The sequence below is a fragment of the Biomphalaria glabrata genome, chromosome 15 (genome assembly GCF_947242115.1).
Source record: "Biomphalaria glabrata chromosome 15, xgBioGlab47.1, whole genome shotgun sequence".
NCBI classification, from domain to species: domain Eukaryota; kingdom Metazoa; phylum Mollusca; class Gastropoda; family Planorbidae; genus Biomphalaria; species Biomphalaria glabrata.
The window spans coordinates 21,167,323-21,186,084 of record NC_074725.1 but is presented as its reverse complement, the minus strand read 5'-3'; the positions used below and the strand labels follow the sequence as shown (position 1 = coordinate 21,186,084).

Genomic DNA, 18,762 nt, shown 5'->3' with positions numbered 1-18,762 from the left:
GGAAGGGATTGGATTAAACAAACAAACAGACAATGCAATGATTTGAAACAAATTAATATCTTGTACATAAAATTTTAAATTATGAGCAAAAAGCATGGAAGCCTAGCCTCACTTTTAATTTTCATGATCAATCTAGTCATGCATGTTAGAAAGTAACTTAAACTCTGCTAAATTCATTGGCTGATTCAGATACAGTTCACAAGTTCCAATCTCTTTTTTTAAATTACTTTTGCATAACATATCTTTTAGGCTATGGCATGTTTGGTGCACTAATGTTAATGTCTTTGGTGGACCAGTGCGCAGAGAAGAGTTCCATGCTGCCATAGGTGTTCAGCAAACACAATTCAGCTCAAGTAGGGATTTAAACTCTCAAGCCCCCTGGATAGGTAGCCTAGCAGTTTAAGCCATTCAGCTCCACATCCCATATTTTGTTGAGAGTCTCCAGAAATATGATCCTTCTGACTAAGTCATTATCTCATCCATGTTTTGTATTGCTCATGTATTATGCCATAATATGCTTTTGCTACTCGGCCAATTATAGAACTATTTAGTAGACTCACTCATCTAAACAAAACTAAAATACGGACACTTTAGAGAGGGAGCAACAAACTGAGGTGCATCCAAATCAATGAGATGTTAACACAGTCACTACATGTCTGGTGAAATGCACTCACTTTGAGCTAAAAGTTTGGAAATCATTGCATCCTTCTCCAGCATCTTGGTTTTGAGCTCAGCCTCTGTGGTGCTGATTGGTGCCTTACCTAAAACAGACACACATCAGACACATGTTATTAACAAAAATGAAACAACTCTTTCAATTAATTTTTTTTTAAAGTATTAAAACTTTATTGGTTTGAGAAAAGTAGAGAGTTCAGATGCAGACCGCTTGACCTTACTAAATCCACTTTATATCATACTTAATGCTGGAATTTTTCATTTTGGATTTTCGGGTGTTAATGCTAGGTGCATAAAAAGTAAAGGCTGGTCTCTTAACACCATCATTAGCTCTTGTCCAAGGGAACTAGTTAGCTTCACACCATCTTATAGATTGCTAGGTCTGAAAGAGATTCAAATTAATGTATCCTGATATCTGCTATGCAAGAGATTACAAGTTTAGGTCGGAAAAGGGTGGGTAAAAATGTGTTGTTTTAAATGTATTCAGTCAAGTAGCATTGAGAGACGCATTCTTCCAACTAGGTGCTTGCTATGGCAAACATTGAACTAGGAGAAATACATTAGCTACAGGAGTCCAGTAAGGTGAAGGTTTCTCATATCTTGGAAATGAGTAACAGAAGAGTCACCAGCCACTAATGCATTCACTTGGTGGTGACGGGAAAGCGCAGCCAAACAAGGAGATCTGAGGGTTGCACCCGAAACATGTAGGGCTAGGTCTATTTGCTGATAATGTCACCATGTGAATATCGTGACTGTCCCCGTGTCTCAGGTCAAACCCAACAGCATACACCACTCTTATTACTGCGCCCCCCTCCCTTAAAAGGGCAACTTTTTTTTTGTTTAATATCTGATAAAGGCATATTGGGATGAGTCACCGACCATGCCGAAGTTATTTATAGACTCCAGCGCTTTCCCTTGAGCAGGTCGACTTGAAAAGAAATCCCCAGGACAAGAAAATATCTGGACCTTAGTTTCAAAAGTCCTGTCCTACTTCAAAAGTCACAACATACCTCAAACACCGTGTAAGTGGGAGGGTGCGTGTATCTAGTATTCTTTTTTTTTTCCTTCACTCGATGTCAACAATCAGGCTTTGTTGTAGTATTATTACTAATGCTCTAAGCGATGCCAAACGAATAAAGCTACTTAGATTGCGCGGGAAAGGAAAAAAAAATGTCATTAGAAAGAGGGGAAAAAAAAAACGTTGAAAGTTCTGTGTGTAAATTGGTATCCCATGAGTGTGTTGCGTTATGTTAATCACTCCTTAACCTTTCTGGTCGCTTCTTATCTTACAATCTCAACGAATTTCGTTGTTTTTTTTCTTTTCGTCACATTTGTAAGCTGCGATTTTCCAGCACCAAAGTCAAAAATGTTCATGGTGCCTTCTGACTGGCTATAAAGAGATTTCCATATACGGGGCAAAAAGTACAAAAATAGCTCGCGTTTGTAGTGTATCTTGTGTAGAGAATAAAAGCCGTAGTTTTTGGTTAACATTAAATTATAACTTTTGTACATTTTTTAACACCGAAGAATTAAATTCTCCAATCTCTTCGCGTTTTAGCTTTTTTTTTTTTTTTTTTTTAAATATTAATTTGGCAACACTGATGTTCAATTGAGCGTCCATGACTTTTAGTTGATCGTGAACTGTTCCAATAAGATCAATGTATGTTCTTGTTCAAGACGTAACTACATGCTTGTTCTCACGTTACTTTAGAGTGCACACTGTTTCTCTGGCAAAGGTCTGGACACTTATTGCATACAAACACTAACTGAGCAGATGAAGAACTCGAGCTTCAAACCATTTAAAAGGAGTGCCCCATGGGAAGTGGGCTGAATGACCAATAAATGTCCACCTAAAGCCATTCCCAACAAAAAAGTAAAATACCTAGATTTAGACATTTCCCACTGAGAAGTACAGCAGTCCAAGATTTAGTCTTCTCACCAAAAAGTACAACAGTCCAAGATTTAGGCATTCTCACCAAAAAGTACAACAGTCCAAGATTTAGGCATTCTCACCAAAAAGTACAACAGTCCAAGATTTAGGCATTCTCACCAAAAAGTACAACAGTCCAAGATTTAGGCATTCTCACCAAAAAGTACAACAGTCCAAGATTTAGACATTCCCACCAAAAGTAAAACAAATCTAGACATTCACACACACACAAACAAAAGTAAAAACAGATCTAGATCTAGACATTCCTTCAATCAGCCAAAAACAAACTAAAAAAAAAATAAATTAACTATTAGAGTTTGCCAAAGTAGAAATGTTAGATGAAACAATTGATTTTTTAGTTGTTTTTTTTTTTTTTGGGGGGGGGGGGGGAGAGTCAGGAAATGAAGACAATAAACAACAACAACGTTGAAGGGGGACAGGGTCACGCTAAGGTTAACTATGCCGGGGGGGGGGGGGGAATCTAAACAAAAAAAAATTTTGAAAATGTTTCCTCCACGAGACATGAAGTGTGGGAGAATACTACAAGCGCAGCAAAAACTAGTCAAGCGAAACAGGCCAACATGGCGTGTAGCACGTAGAGCAGGCTAGACTTTTACTGAGGACAATATGGGGGGGGGGGGATTTTTTTTTGCTGTTCGGGTGAGAATGTTCACGTCAGCCAATTCACATTCCTTCACTGGGCCTAACCACTGGACCTAACCTCGCGTTTACCGCACTCTCACCCATATGGTGCGGGGGGGTTCAAATCCCGCAGTCCCAATCACCTGTACTATGCTGAAGTGAGTTTAGGCAACAGTGCGTTCAGGGGTAAGCCCAGTTAATATGTTAAATTAAAAAAAAAAAAACAACATAAAAAAAAACAACAAACTATCACTACAGTGAAAAGTGCTCTACGAGATCAAGGACAGTGTAATCGTACTTCAACCGAAGGCAGCCAACAAACCATTCCCTGCCAAATGCCATGAATAGTGTCAAGTGTGTTGTGGGTGTGACAAACTATGCAGGACACGCATTGATCTGGTAGTCACGTAAAATACTACGTTATTAATCTAGAAGCGAAGACAATGCCATCTCGTTATTGTTACTTTGCTATTACATAGCACATCTGTCATGCTTAGAGCATGGAAACTGCTCTCTGGTCCAATCTCTTTTGTAGACCAGTATTTTATATCTGGAAGAAAGCTTCCATGCTACCAGGCGCACAGCAAACTACTCGCCTGTAGTCGGGATTAAATTCCAGCCCCTATGTTAAGCGGCCAACTGTAGCCAAGCGGTTTTGGTCTCTCAGTTACACGTAACATATTTATGTTCACCGTCAAATGCGAAATCTTGAAAGGTTTGAACATTCTGGACTAAAAAAAAATATAATTTAAACCTATCTTTTAACGTTGGGCACGGCATGGTCTAAATTGTGCCCATGTGCCTAAATTTAAAAAAAAAAAAAAGCGCGACTCAAAGATAAAAGCCAAGTGAGCAATTATAACAGCAGGAATGTTAATTTATAAAATAGAAGATGATTACATCCTAGCCCAAACCTCCCGCAAACACTGTATACCGAGCCTACTGACTTGTTATCACTACCAGTTGATGAGGAGAGAAAGGTGACATTTAGATCTAATCGAAACATTCAAAAGAGCAATATGAAGGCTCAATCATAAACAAAAATAAGATACTGAATTGCAAAAGTACAAACTAAGTCACGCCTGAAATCACTCAGACTATATACAATTCGAGAACTCAGAAAATGCATTAAATGCTTGAACTGGCAGTTTTATTCCCCCCCCCCCCATTTTTTCCTAACCCCAAGACCATTAAAATATGCACCTCAATCGTGCTAAAGTGCGTGTTATTAAATGACAGTTTTGAATTACACTGACATGTGTTTTAACGCGCTCAACCCTGGTCCAATGCGAATTCAATACTACAACACCGTCTGGAATTTCAGCTCAATAAAACGGAGCTATAGACATTCCTAATGGACCTCTTCTAAAGGCGGTTGCAACATTCCGCACAATTTTCGACTAGACTTGACATAGAAGTGTAAAAGAAATAAAACTGTTTCCGCGCGTACCGTGTGCTGGTAATGTTGGAAGTGTTGGCTTTGACTGACAGCTACCACGTACTTGTGGTCTGGCTATTCAAAAATTGTCAGGTGACCGTCAAGTGGATTTGGATCCACTCGATTAAGCCAGGAATGTGACGAATAGAAAAACATTCAATAAGAACGAGCGAAAAGAGGAGGGGGGGGGGGGGCATGGGGTAGGGGTGGAGAGCCCAGCTGGCGTAGCCCGAACGAACTAAACAAAAATACGTCTAGACAAAGTTCAAAATTTCCTGAGTTGGTCGACATTACAATTTGGGGAATGTCGTTCTCGCGAACCGTACGTGCAGAACTAAATGAAACGGAAGAACTGAAAAGATCTGATTTGATTTAGAAGCACGTAAAAAAAAAAAGGGGGGGCTAAATATGTGTGCATTTGATTTACGTTTCGGATATGTTACTTTAAAATTGAAGAGTATTACATCTTAGTCCAAACCTCCCTCAGGACGACCTCAAGGGTGGAGGGGGGATGGCGGCGGGCAGGGTTCAAACCCGGAACCACCGAGAAATCCAGAGCGCTTACTACACTAACAGGAAGCCATGTAACAGACTACTTTAATTTTGTAAGAATTATTTTCGGTATAAAAATACGCTGAGACAAAAAACAAACAAATAACAAACTTATTTTTCTTTATTTGTTTAGAACAAAACTAAAATGACAGAAAGCAATTACTTTTAGGGATTTAAAAAAAAACACACGTTTTCAAAGCAGGTGGAATCTAGGAGAACGTAACAAGAAGCGAGGTGGACAAAGTACTGAGCTCAGAGAAACAACACGCACTACTACTACTTCAATGATGCCCAAAACATGAGCATGGCCCCCAAACGGGAAAAGTTTCGACATCACTGAATTACACCACTTACAAGTGGGCGCCCCCCCCCCCCCCAAATGTGACCTTTAGCATGGATATACATTTATTATTAGGCTTAAAGGGTAGGAAGGGGGCGTCAAGAGAATGTCAACTCCCGCTGTTATGAAAGCTAACAAAGGCTCAGAAGAATTTAGTCATTTTTTGTTTGTTTGTTTTCATTTATTAACTTGCACTTGACATTTGGCCGCCCCACTCTTTCCCTAGACAATGGACAAGATGAAAAATGACCAGACGGTGTAAATATTTAAGTCATGTCAAGAATTTGTGTCAAGAAATTATGTACACCTTGTCAGGGGGATGAAGTGCTGGGCACAATGTCTGGAGTGACAACTGAACAGGACCATACAACTGCCCAACAAATGGCAGGAATGAGGTCTTTTGTGTACGTGTGGGTTTGAAATATAACCAACAACAAAAAGTTTCTAAAATAGCTGATTTTTTTAAATGTCATTTTTTCAACACTTCTCATTTTATTTTTAATAACCTTTTGAATAATATTTTATTACTTTGTAATACAGGCAAAATGCTTTTCCTTTAAATATTGCCAACTATAGGCACTTAAAAACAAATGGAAAAGAGATGAATTTTTTTTTTTGTCCTTAAGCTTAGAAAAACAGCATGCCGACATTTCCATGGAACAGACTGCAATTGACCATGGGCAAAAAAAGTGGCTGAATGCAGCAAAAGTGACGGAGTTTTCACTATCCTAGGAGTGGCGATGCACATGTGCATATTAAAATACATGTCATGCCAAATTTCTAATCCAAAGTAGTTTGTCTTTTACTTGTCAAAATAGTCAGTTTAAATCTCCCAGAAATACCTGAGTGCACAAGACAAAAAAAAAAAAAGACCACTTGTCATATTCATAAAGGGTTTCCTTCCATCTCAAATGACCACAAGAAAAACGGAGGAAACAAAATTCTCTTTAAAAAAAATGATTAACATTTCTGCAACAGGACTTGTTTCACATTTAGCTAGACATTTTCTTTTCTAGCATTCCTGTTGCCTTTACTACCAACAAGATAATAAAAAGTCTGGTCTCTTAAAACCCAACGAGTCTAGATACATCACAGAAAGAAACCTTTAAGGCAAGAATCACAACTTAGCCAAGATTTAATTTAATTAACTATGACAATACAAGATAACTCAAGGTTGAAAAAAAAATGAGCTGGGGTAAGCGTAAAGGGATGTAGATGGAGGATTGTTTATAGTTTCCCAGAGATATTTTAGTCCAGACAATGAAATGTTACAGTCAAGTACATCTGACATGTACATTTCTATTTTGGGATGCTCTATTAGAACACAGCCATGAAAGTGAGAAATTCACTTGTCACTTGATACAAGGAAGAGTGTTAGAAATATTTCTATTGGCCATTTTGCAACAAGACATTTCTGGCTGCCAAAAAAAATGTAGGAATGCCGCCAAGTCTAGACCAATTCTATTATTCTGCATTTGATGACTATCTTGTTAGACCTAACTTCAGTATTCACCCTTGTATTAACTTTCAGTTTAGATCCCTACAAGAACTATAGGTCCTTGCAATCTATGGGACAGGTGATATTAAGCTGATTTATTCGATCTGTTTCTATGGCCAATGGTTAATAAAGGGTGTCATGTGGCCAGCACAACAAACCCTCCTTTACTTTCCCAACGAATGAAAGGTACCGGTAGCCATTGGCATTGGGGATTTCATAATTCCAATCTTTGCTTAGATTCGAATTGGGACCTCCCAGTTCAGAAGCCAAGTGTTTTACCACTCAAACGCCATGCCCCCCCCCCTCGATCACACACACACACACACACAAAATAACACTAAATTTTTAGAAATTAAAGCTTACCAGTATCAGTGGACTGAGACTCAAGAGTTTGAATCTTCTCCTCCAGCTTCCTCTTCATGGCCAGCCAGAGTGCTTCCCTCTTTTCTCCAGACTTCAGCAGAGCTTTATGGGACTCATGAACTTTTTGTATTTCCATTTCAAACTGAAAGATTCAGGAAATATTGTGTTGAAAAAAAAGTTGTCAGGAAATACTGTTGTATCACAATTCAATATCTCAGATAAAAAATTGTGATAATTTTATATTTTCCATAAAACAGGGCAGCCATTTTTCACCCAAGTCTGATAAAACTAGATTTTATTCTACAAATTTATGTTTTGAGTTTTGAAAACCTGTTCATAATAAATTTAACCCACATACTTTGACAATTTACCTTTTGTAATCTGGCAACTCTGATGGCATAACTGGTAAGCTCCTCTCTCAATAGCCGATTCTCATCTGTCAGCATTTCAACCATGTGGCTGGCTTTAGCAGCGATGGTCACCTGGTCAGTTTCATCAGCACTATTGCTCCCACTTCTGTGTAGATATACATATTCCACAAAATAAAAGTAGATTAGATTTTAAAATGAGAGGACACTGAATATCATCTTCGAGGGAGTAAAAAAAAAAATGCTGCATACTTATCTTTATTCTTCCATTGGTGCTACTATTGGTATTAAAACAAAAGTTAGCGAAAGGTAAAATTCAAGAAGGACGTTATTGCAAAGAAAAATGTTGTACAGGTGGCTTTACCATTAATAAAAGGGACTGCTGGGTGTAGATTTTTTTATTCCTATTTATGATCTGACAACTTTAAAACACAAGATATTTGCCATCAAACCTACCCTTCCTGTTACACAACAAGATTTGAGCGATAAAATATTTAATCCAATAATAATGAATACAATTTTTTTTTAATGACAATAGTTATTTTCTGGAAGTTGAAATATTAAGTATAAAAACTACATTACAGAATATATTTTTTTTAGTTCCCCTTTCAGACCTTGTGATTTATAGGGCAGATGATGTAAAGGTCATTGCTTCTGTGGCCCACAGTTAATGAGGGTGTCATGGCCAGCACAATGACCAAACCGCCTTTACTTTCCCACACCCATTAGAGCTGGGTGGACTCAGAGACGCCCTAAGATACTAAATTAAAAATCCAAGTCTTAACCAGGATTTGAACCCAAGACGGCAAGACCTCGGTTAAAAAGCCAAGCGCTTTATCGCTCAGCCACCTTGCTTCCAAATACATATTTATATTTTGAATTAGCTTTTTAGGAAAGATGGCGAATACATTTCTTTAAAAAAAAACTCTAACCCCCAAATGATAGCAAAATTTGACCCTGACAATATACTTTAAGATGTCCTTACCCACGTGGGCTTTGATATTTGACTTCTTGAGGATTATAGAGACCAGGACTTGATGAGCACAACCGAAGGTCTGGGTGGGATCTTTGAACATTCACCTTATCCATTGTCTCATATGATCTGCAAGACCTAATGTCTGTATTTTTGTCCAATGGTGAACTATTGCTTTGATTTCCAGGGTACTCTGGTGGAGGGGGCAGGCTGTTCATGAAAGAGACGGGAGTGGCGTGACCAGAGTGTGTTGTTGGGATTGTACCAGATGACGATCTGGGCAGTGGCGCAGAGTGACTGAAGGTGGTCAGTGAGGAATGAGAGCTGGAGCTCGAATCCCCACTGCCCACAGTCCAGTGTGCATTGACATACGGGTGCGGGTGGTGGTAGGTCGACACCGGGGGAACACGAGGAGATAAGTACTGATGGCACGACGAGGAGGACAGATGTGGTAATGAAATGGCAGGGTCTGTCGCTGTTTTGTTGACACTTGTGGAGTTGTATGAACTGTACTCTCCTGACCTCGTGGTCATTAAATGAGAAGATTGCGATGAGGAAATGACATCTGTGGTGTGAGCAGACGACACATAGTCCGAGGTAGGCGTTGCCCCTCGAATCTGTGAAGAGCTAAAGTTCCTGTCTCTCTGAGATTGGGCACTGTTCAATTGCCACTGAGGCACTGTTAAGTGTCCTTTTGAATACACAGGTAGGGTGGATGAAGAGAGCCCTAGACTAGTTGAAGCAGTGCTTAGGTCACTCTGGTACCAAAGATTAGATCTTTCCTGATAGTAAGAAGACATGGCACTAAGACTGTTGGCACTGCCAGATGTAGGGAACTTCCCAGCAGAATCCAAAGCACCTGGTGGCATTCCTAGCCGCTCTAAAATGCTGTAGCTGCTTCCATCGTCTAGGTTGTAGTTGAAGGTCGTCTGAGTTTCTTCACCTTGAGGCTCTTGGCGCTGTGATGTTGCCAGGTTCTCAGTGGATGACAAGGACACATCTGTGCTTGTCTCACTGCCAGAAAAGCTTTGACGAAATCCTGGCTGGTTCGGATATACCTAGAATGTATGAAGTTGATAACTGTCAAAATTTTACCTTTAAATTTGTACATTAGGTTGTAAACAACACACACACCAACTTTAAAAAAAAAAAAAACTCATCAGGATGTTTTGTATGATTTGTTATGAAACATTATACCAGGAAATTAGGACACTTTGAAGAGGGTGCATTAGACCAGAAATTTTGTTAAGCCATCCTCAGAAAAAAAAAGGTTTCCTTGAGAAACTATATATTTGTAAAAATTTTGCTAAGGAAATTCTTTGAACTAAAAAGATGTTTTACCAACCAAATTAAATTTACCATTTCATATTTGCAGCTAAAATGGATAGTATTGATTATTTTTACTTTTTTTTTCACATTTCCTGATGAAAAGTGTGAGTGTGTGGCAGGGGATGAAAGTCCAATAGTATGGGTTAGTGAACGATAAGGTAAAAAAGACACTCTCCCGATCCTTACTTATGTTAAATAAAAGGCTACATAGATTAAGAATTCAGAACTGCCCATCTGGTACACTCCTACTTAGGTACAAGTCTACCTGAGGTCACAGAGTGTATGACGGGTTCTCTACATCAAAGAACTGAAACTAGACCAACTGTGCATTGCTGATCAAAGTTTGGCTTGCTCACTTGCTCAATGTTAGCTTTCAAAAAAAAAAAACTGAAAATCCCAAGGTGCAGACTCACCTGTTTAGAATGCCCTGGGTATGGAGGTGGGTCTCTGTAGTTCTGCATGTCTACCCAAGTATATCTGGATAGAGCCTCGGACCTACTGTTCTCATAGACACTTTCTGTAGATAAAGAACAAAATAAACGTTTGTGGACGTGCAAGACTGATAAAGTTTCAATAGAAATAAATAGACAATGATAGCATAATTTTCAAACCAAAGCGCTCAATTGTTTAATTAAAATTACTGAGCTTAACTAAGAGGTTCTGGGTTCAAATCTTGGGGAAGGCTGGGATTTGGAGCTGCAGTACTTTTAGGGACGCCTCTGAGGCTACCCAGCTTTATAACAAGTACCTGACAGTTGGGGAAAGTAAAGGCAGTTGGTCATTGTGCTGGCCACATGACAACCTAGTTATCCATTGGTCATAGAAGCAAATCATCAGCCCTGTAGATTGCAATGTCTGAAATGGGTACTTTAATTGTTGTTGTTTTTTTCCACTTACTTTACTTTAAATCCTGAAGAAATCTAATGACATTTGTACTTAAAAAGTTAGGCCCAAACAAGCCTCAGGCTGTATCTAGAAAAGTTAGGCCCAAACAAGCCTCAGGGCGTATCTAGAAAAGTTAGGTCCAAACAAGCCTCAGGCTGTATCTAGAAAAGTTGGGCCCAAACAAGCCTCCGGCCGTATCTTTCCCATAACGTGGTGCTATATGGCCTCTCAAAACTTTTGTCTATAGAGCATAATGAAGCCTAAGGGGCTTGGTTCCAATGGACGAGACTTTTTTTTCTGCAATGTTGTGGCCTGTGACGCATGCTTAGGAAATGTGAATGGCTCCCTAACCGTAAAAAAATGAGGCGCTCAATTTCTAAAAGCCGAGAAATGTCTGGCTAGGTAAACAGCACCACGTCAAAGTGCATTATCCTAACACGGGGTATGCTAAACCATGCGAGCAGAGTACAAGACGGATCTGAACGATAAAGGAATGTGTACACATGCGTGAATGTCCCTATAACATGAAATAAAAGACAAAGTCACAAAGTTTTTACAGAGTAGCGTGGATGATATAGATATCATGATGGTGACACGAGAAACGATTGCTGTAACTCGTGGGTACTTTAAGTGGCTGAGAAATATTAAACAAAAAAAAAAAAAAACTTTCACCCTAACCCAAAGCTGTAAGTAAGCAAGAACAACACATACTAATTGATTAATACCTTTTATAACAAGTGTCACGCAATTATAAGTGAGAAGGTCAATAAGCAATTATAAGTGTGAAGGTCAATAAACAGCATGTTTACATTTCCAGAAACAACAGCATTTTCCAATAAAGTTTTAAAAAGAGCTTTAAAAAGCAGGGTTCTCTCCAATTGAAGGTTCTATTTTATTATATTTTTTCTGCTCCGATGGGAGAACTAATATTAGAAAGGAAATACATACAATGGAAGACAAAAAGCGGGTTCAGTCAGTAAGTTTTCAGTTTCATGTTAGGTGTTTTTTTTTTTTTTTATAATCTATTCTTGAAAATTAAGTTCAATTTTGTGTAATTAGTAAGTTCAATCGTTTCCTGATTTCAACTTAGAGAATTTAATAAACGTTTTAATCTGTTAGGAGCAATCATGTCATTCCTTGACACCCACACGAGATTCTCGGGCACACACTGGAGTTTGGTCATCAAATTGAACTTCTAAAAATTCAAACACGTATTCACAGCCATAGTAAAAAAAAAATACCAGAAATAAAACCCTTTCTTAAAACAAAACAAAAGAGTTTATTTGCATTTCATGTTTTTTTTTTGTTTAGTTAAAAAGTATATAATATTAAGTCGGTTAAAATGCGACCCATAAAAACAAGTTACAATTTGCCTTTACGGAAACTATGCAACAACAATAGCGGGTGCAATCTAGCATTAGAATCTTGCGCGCTGTTGACAACATATTGCCAAAAGAAGTTGTTGACGATTCCACACCAGACACAAATCAGGTTTTTCCTTTACTGCCTTCAGAGATTAAATTCTAAGATAATCATTAGAGTCGATTAGCCTCACACACCAGAGCTTGTACAACAAAGAAGATTGCAACAGTTATTTTAGTACCAGGGGTCCTCAGAAACTGAGATGTGCGGGAACCGTACAAGTCGAAAATAAGAGCCAGATTGCCTTGTATTTTGTATCCTGCTCAAGTAACGTTCACTTTCAAGGGATCCTATTCGGATACAAGTTGGATTGAAAAATACTGGAAAGTTACTGTTGTTTCTGGAAATGTAAACAATATGTTTATTGTTTTAACAAACAAAACGCGAGTAAAAAATATGAGAACCGCTGAGATATGGCCACGGCAGATAAAAACTCGCGGCGTACAAAAGAATGTCCGCGTATCGATACCAGGCTCAAATGTTTGACATTCCAAAGTCTTGGGTCTCGACAGATTGAGCGGTGCAGGGGGCGGGCGGGTGTTCACGTGTAAAGCGCTAGGCACTTTAGAACAGTACAAGAACAAGAACTACTGTTTTACCGAAAGACTAGCCAGGGACAGACTGAGAAGAGAAGTTTGGACAATACAGGAGAAAGCGACGATGTCAAAACGTTTTGAAATTCAGCCCGTTACAAGAACTTCCTGGGGTCTACAACCTTAACATCACTAAACATGCCTCAACATAGGAATAAAAAAAGTTTTCACGCCGCTGATATAATAACATGAATAAGAATGATAACACCACTTGCTATTTTCATAAACTGAGGCAAAATCTATACATAGCAATCGTATCCAATGTACAGAATACAAAAGTATTGACAAGCAATGCATTCTAATAAGCCTTGTGATATTTTGTTTGCACGCGTTAGCATCGTAGAATCAACTTTCTAAACTATTTCGCTTATAGCATCAAGTAATTATATTTATTTATCAACAGAAACCTTTCTATATGGGGTCCTTGGCATCCATTAGATTGTCTATTTATATCTGAATTAATATTCCTCTTTTCATACTTTTTTTTTCTTTAGCTTTAGTTATATCGCCACCACACTTCTTCATATCTCTTTCTCTTCTTGTTCTCTCGTACTGTAGTTTAAAAAAAAAACAACGTATACCAGGTCTTCAAAATAAGTAAACAGAGATCAGATAACTAATTAATATTTAGTGTGAAAATCCCCAAATAGAGACATATTATTGATGTTATCCATGAGGTGACCAGAATTTTTTTTTTTTTTTTTTAAGCTTTCATGTTCAAGCCATGGAGATAAGATCAAAGTGAGAACCCTTCCCACGCGAGCACACACGCATTCTTGCACACATCACAGCATCCAGTAATCAGTTTTCAAGATAAACCCCCTCCTCCCCTACATCTGAGGGCTAGCCGAATTTATCGGTGGCCTAGGACTCACTGGAGCCGTCCATCAAGAGAGGCCTAAACATCGGATCTCACGTTAACGGCATGTCTGTTAAATACGTGAATATCCAAGGACTCAAGTATTCAGCGCTGAAGGGTCGGGATGATGAGACTAAGCCAAAGTGGGCATCTGCCACATTTCCAAACCTGTTCGCGGTATTCCTTGGTCGTTTATTTGTTCCCCTTATAGTAGACTGTGAAATTATCATTTGCACCTCGTTCTTAAAAAAGGCGAGCCATAGATGCCTGGCTCTAATCTAGCATCGTCTCGAAAGGGTGGGAAAGGGGGCGGGGAAAAGGTGACTATTCTGTCACTGACACATCGCCAGGCACCAATAAAGACAAAAATGTTATGCCCCTCAAGGCATTTTCGCAAGAAATTCTGTTCAGTTTAAATCAATTCGATTTTAGGCGCATACCATACTGCTTCTTTTTTATTAACTCTGATAACGGAAAATACCGAAATATGTAGAGGTTATCAAATGTTCAAACTAAAACTAAACTTGTTTTCCTTTTTGAATACCGTTACAGCACTAAAAGTGGGGTATCAACACGACAATGTCTTTACAACAGACTACCAGAATTCCCTGGTCAACAAGAATGTCTAACGATTAGACTTGCCCAACGAACACAAAATTTTATTTCAATTAAGGACCTTAGTTTATTGAAGAAAATTCCTTTCAGTTCGACTGATTTTTTTCTTCTTCCTGAAATGAATCTGTCCTACCGATTCACGTTCTGTGACAGACAAAAGCAGAGTAGAGTATGGCAACATTGGAATGTGACCCAATAAAATTGACGAACAGTGAAATAAGAAAGAGGGACGACATTCTGTCAAAATAAACACCATTGATTTGTACAAGTCGATTGAAGGCGAGGAGCCCTATTGACAAGACATTCCAGGCATGTTTGGGTTCAGTCGGAAGGAAACACAAGAACCTAATGGAGCAAGGTTTTACATAAAGCTATCGGGCGTAAGACGATATCTGTACGAGAGGATTCTCAAATCTAGTGCACTGGATCAGCACCCAACGGTGTAATAATAACAATATTAGTAGCAGAATTGTATTATGACACTTTGGACAAAAGTTACCATACTGCTTCCAGACATTTTATATATTTTTTTATAATAGACATTTCGGTGATTTCAATTGTATTCAAACTGTTTGTCTCGAAAAACATAAAAATAGTTGTTTTTTTAATGTGACAATTTTTTTTGTACGTCACACAAAAAGTCAGAAATTTTTAGTGACAACGAGGTGGCTAGTCAAGAGACCATTCTTATCAATAACAGACTTTTGTAGCAGAAAATGAAACATTTTTTTGTAAACTTCCACTGCAAGTCCCCGCTGTAAACGGATAGACTTCTATTAGCAGGATAAAGACAAGACTGAAATCAGCAAATAACGAAATACAAATGGGTGTCGCTGTTATGACAGTCTGAAATCAACTCGACCTTTTTAAGGGTCCGAAAAGTCCAAAATATTGCGTTAAAAAAAAAAAACAGGATGGCAGCTATCTAAATATCACCCCAAATATTTATGTACCCTCCTGCCACCCCCCCCCCCCCCCTGATGTGTTTGGCATGCTATATCTCATTACAGCTGACTGACAGAAGTCGTGTGACTGCATGCTATATCTCATTACAGCTGACTGACAGAAGTCATGTGACTGCATGCTATATCTCATTACAGCTGACTGACAGAAGTCATGTGACTGCATGCTATATCTCATTACAGCTGACTGACAGAAGTCGTGTGACTGCATGCTATATCTCATTACAGCTGACTGACAGAAGTCATGTGACTGCATGCTATATCTCATTACAGCTGACTGACAGAAGTCATGTGACTGCATGCTATATCTCATTACAGCTGACTGACAGAAGTCGTGTGACTGCATGCTAAGATTCGGGTTAATGTTACTGACATTGACGTAAATAGGCCTGCTAATGTCCACACACGAAGTTGCAAAGGGAAAAGATCGTCTCTGGAGAAGTCAAATTCCGTAGAAAAAGATAAGTACTGCCCAGATGGCTAACATTTTTTTTGTATGCAGCTCTGGTTGTTTCATTTGTTGACAATGTACACCCCCCCCCCCTAAACTAACTTGTCCATTCAAAGCAGACACACAGAATTATCCCTACAATTTTATTTAAACTACAAATGCGTAAAAAGTTGAAGAGACATTATAAAGTGTGTGCCAGCATCAATTAAAATTCGACTGTGTGTAGCAATCCCATTCATAATACTCCTTATTACTTAAAGTCATTTCTAGAGTACCATTTGAATTATCTAACAAACACTTCAACGGTGTTCAAAATATTAAACTCATTTCAACTGCTACATTCGAAGACACAGTAATATATATAAAATAAAAGCACAAATCGTTAAATTATTTCTGAATCTCTTGGACACTATACAAAAACAAAATCATAAAGAATGTAGGCCTACCAGACAATTAGATTATGCCAAAATGTTTTAGTCCCCCCTGTAAAGATCAGTCCAACAAAATGGAATGATTACAGATAGATTATGTTGATATTTGATATTTTTGGAGCTTTGGGACAATTAAGGTCATGTCGTGCCCACAGCTAATGTTAAGGCGTTAGGTCGTTGTGCTGGCTACCAGGACACCTTCGTTAACACGCGGCCAGTGTAACAAGGTGAGATGTGGTAGACCCTACTGTAAAGAATTGTAGACCCTCACATAACAGCATCGATTGTTTGTTTTTCTGGTGGTAACCCATATACACTAAAAATAGATATCCTTTTTTAAAAAAATAATACTCCAAAAAAATCCATCAAAGTGACGACCTCTATTTCTGTCTTTACGTCAGGTGCTGATGGAGATAGCAGGCGTGAACGCAAGTCAAAGGTTATTGTTTGAAATCCGACATTTAGCTTCAAATAGTTGCCTGTTGTTTACACCGAAACGCGTTCTCCTGGTATTTAGGTAAGCAGGCTAACAAATAACACTGAATTCTCTTCCCCCCCCCCCTTTTTTTTCCTCAACCAAATACCGGTATGTCATCCTGACTCCCAGAGAGGGGCAAAGATTTTAATGTTCTTTATGATTCAGATGAGGAGAGGTTCTAAAAGTGTTAAGGTTGGTTTTTTTTTTTTCTTTTGTAGTAAATAAGAAAGGTCAAGTTTAATAAATCACTTTATTAATAAAAAAAAATGTTTGCTATGATACATAGATGTTTAGGGGCCTAGATGGTTTTTTTTAGTAATCAAGTTAGTTGGCATTTCACTATTCCAGACTGTAAAAATTCCTTATTTTTTACCCCCCTCCCCCCAACTAAAAAAAAGGGTGATGTTTTGAACAAAGAAAAATGAAGAGAAAAAAACAACACATCACATGATTCCACCCAACATATAAATCCTCCAGCTCATGATTCCACCCAACATATAAATCCTCCAGCTCATGATTCCACCCAACATTTAAATTCAGCTCATGATTCCACCCAACATATAAATTCAGCACATGATTCCACCCAACATATAAATTCAGCTCATGATTCCACCCAACATATAAATCCTCCAGCTCATGATTCCACCCAACATATAAATTCAGCACATGATTCCACCCAACATATAAATTCAGCACATGATTCCACCCAACATATAAATCCAGCACATGATTCCACCCAACATATAAATTCAGCACATGATTCCACCCAACATATAAATTCAGCTCATGATTCCACCCAACATATAAATCCTCCAGCTCATGATTCCACCCAACATATAAATCCAGCACATGATTCCACCCAACATATAAATTCAGCACATGATTCCATCCAACATATAAATCCAGCACATGATTCCACCCAACATATAAATTCAGCACATGATTCCACCCAACATATAAATTCAGCACATGATTCCACCCAACATATAAATCCAGCACAAGATTCCACCCAACATATAATATGTACAAGCAATTCAACACTACTAAGAAAAGTTACGCACAATTTCAACACAGTTTTAGATCAAATTGACCCAAAAAATGTTTGTTAAAAATGTCATTACATGCATTTTTTGTTTTATTGAGTGCATGTTCAGAATATCAGATTTGTACTTAACTGCTTTCAAATCTGATCACTGATGAGACAATACTAACTGACTATGGTGAATTTCAAAAATACGACTGATATATATTTATCATATACCTATACTTGAGCAATGTAATTTTACAATCAAGCAAGCTAAAAATATGTATATTTTTACATACCTAAATCTACATTTTAAAATAATATGTGCTATAACTTTATCATTCTAAAATGATAGGTCTTATATTCAAATTACATCTACTTTTTCAAATGAAAGATATTATATTTAAACTAGATTTAGACCTATGCCTACGTTTACAAATGATAGGTTTCACACTTATAATACTTTATAGAAATACCTAGAATCTATAACTGAGGCAAAAAAAAAAAAAAAAAAGGGGAAATGGTGTTGGTCTGCAAGATAAATGTTAAAAAGAAATTCTCACCATCTGACAACTGTATCAGCAACATGTTTTAATGTATCATAATAAATTCCGAAATGATAGAAATCCTTTGTAAAAAAATCTGTCGGTACAAAAGTGTCCCCCTGTATCACACACAACTACCAGCACATCGGAGATATCAAAACGATTTTGTTTTGATACAGATCCTTCCACCTGCTTGTAAGTCGAAGTACTTTTATACTCCTAGAGATTTAAAATAACACGATTCATTATTTAATTCAAATATACAAAATATAAGAAATTCAAGTTCACCGTGAAGACATCAGGTTAGAAATGTATCCACAAAGCACAACAAAATAAATACAAAAAACAACAACGGTCTAGCCGCGGTTAAGGATGTAGATCTAAGTAAC

General features: G+C 38.0%; 1 protein-coding gene across 3 annotated transcripts in view; it reads right to left on the bottom strand.

Moving 5' to 3' along the window:
• Positions 1–18,762, bottom strand: part of LOC106071675 (angiomotin-like) — a 35,400-nt gene that overhangs the window by 7,192 nt on the left and 9,446 nt on the right. Inside the window, exons 2-7 of one of the 3 annotated variants that reach the window (XM_056012469.1) lie at positions 18,392–18,592; positions 10,522–10,625; positions 8,792–9,837; positions 7,810–7,954; positions 7,439–7,580; positions 675–761 (exon numbers count right to left, since the gene is read on the bottom strand). In XM_056012469.1, the coding sequence (XP_055868444.1) occupies positions 675–761; positions 7,439–7,580; positions 7,810–7,954; positions 8,792–9,837; positions 10,522–10,625; positions 18,392–18,416 (1,549 nt within the window). In that variant the 5' untranslated portion in view covers positions 18,417–18,592. Of the gene's footprint in view, positions 1–674; positions 762–7,438; positions 7,581–7,809; positions 7,955–8,791; positions 9,838–10,521; positions 10,626–18,391; positions 18,761–18,762 lie in introns of those variants that run through there. The other 2 variants (XM_056012468.1, XM_056012470.1) reach the window with 2 other exon arrangements.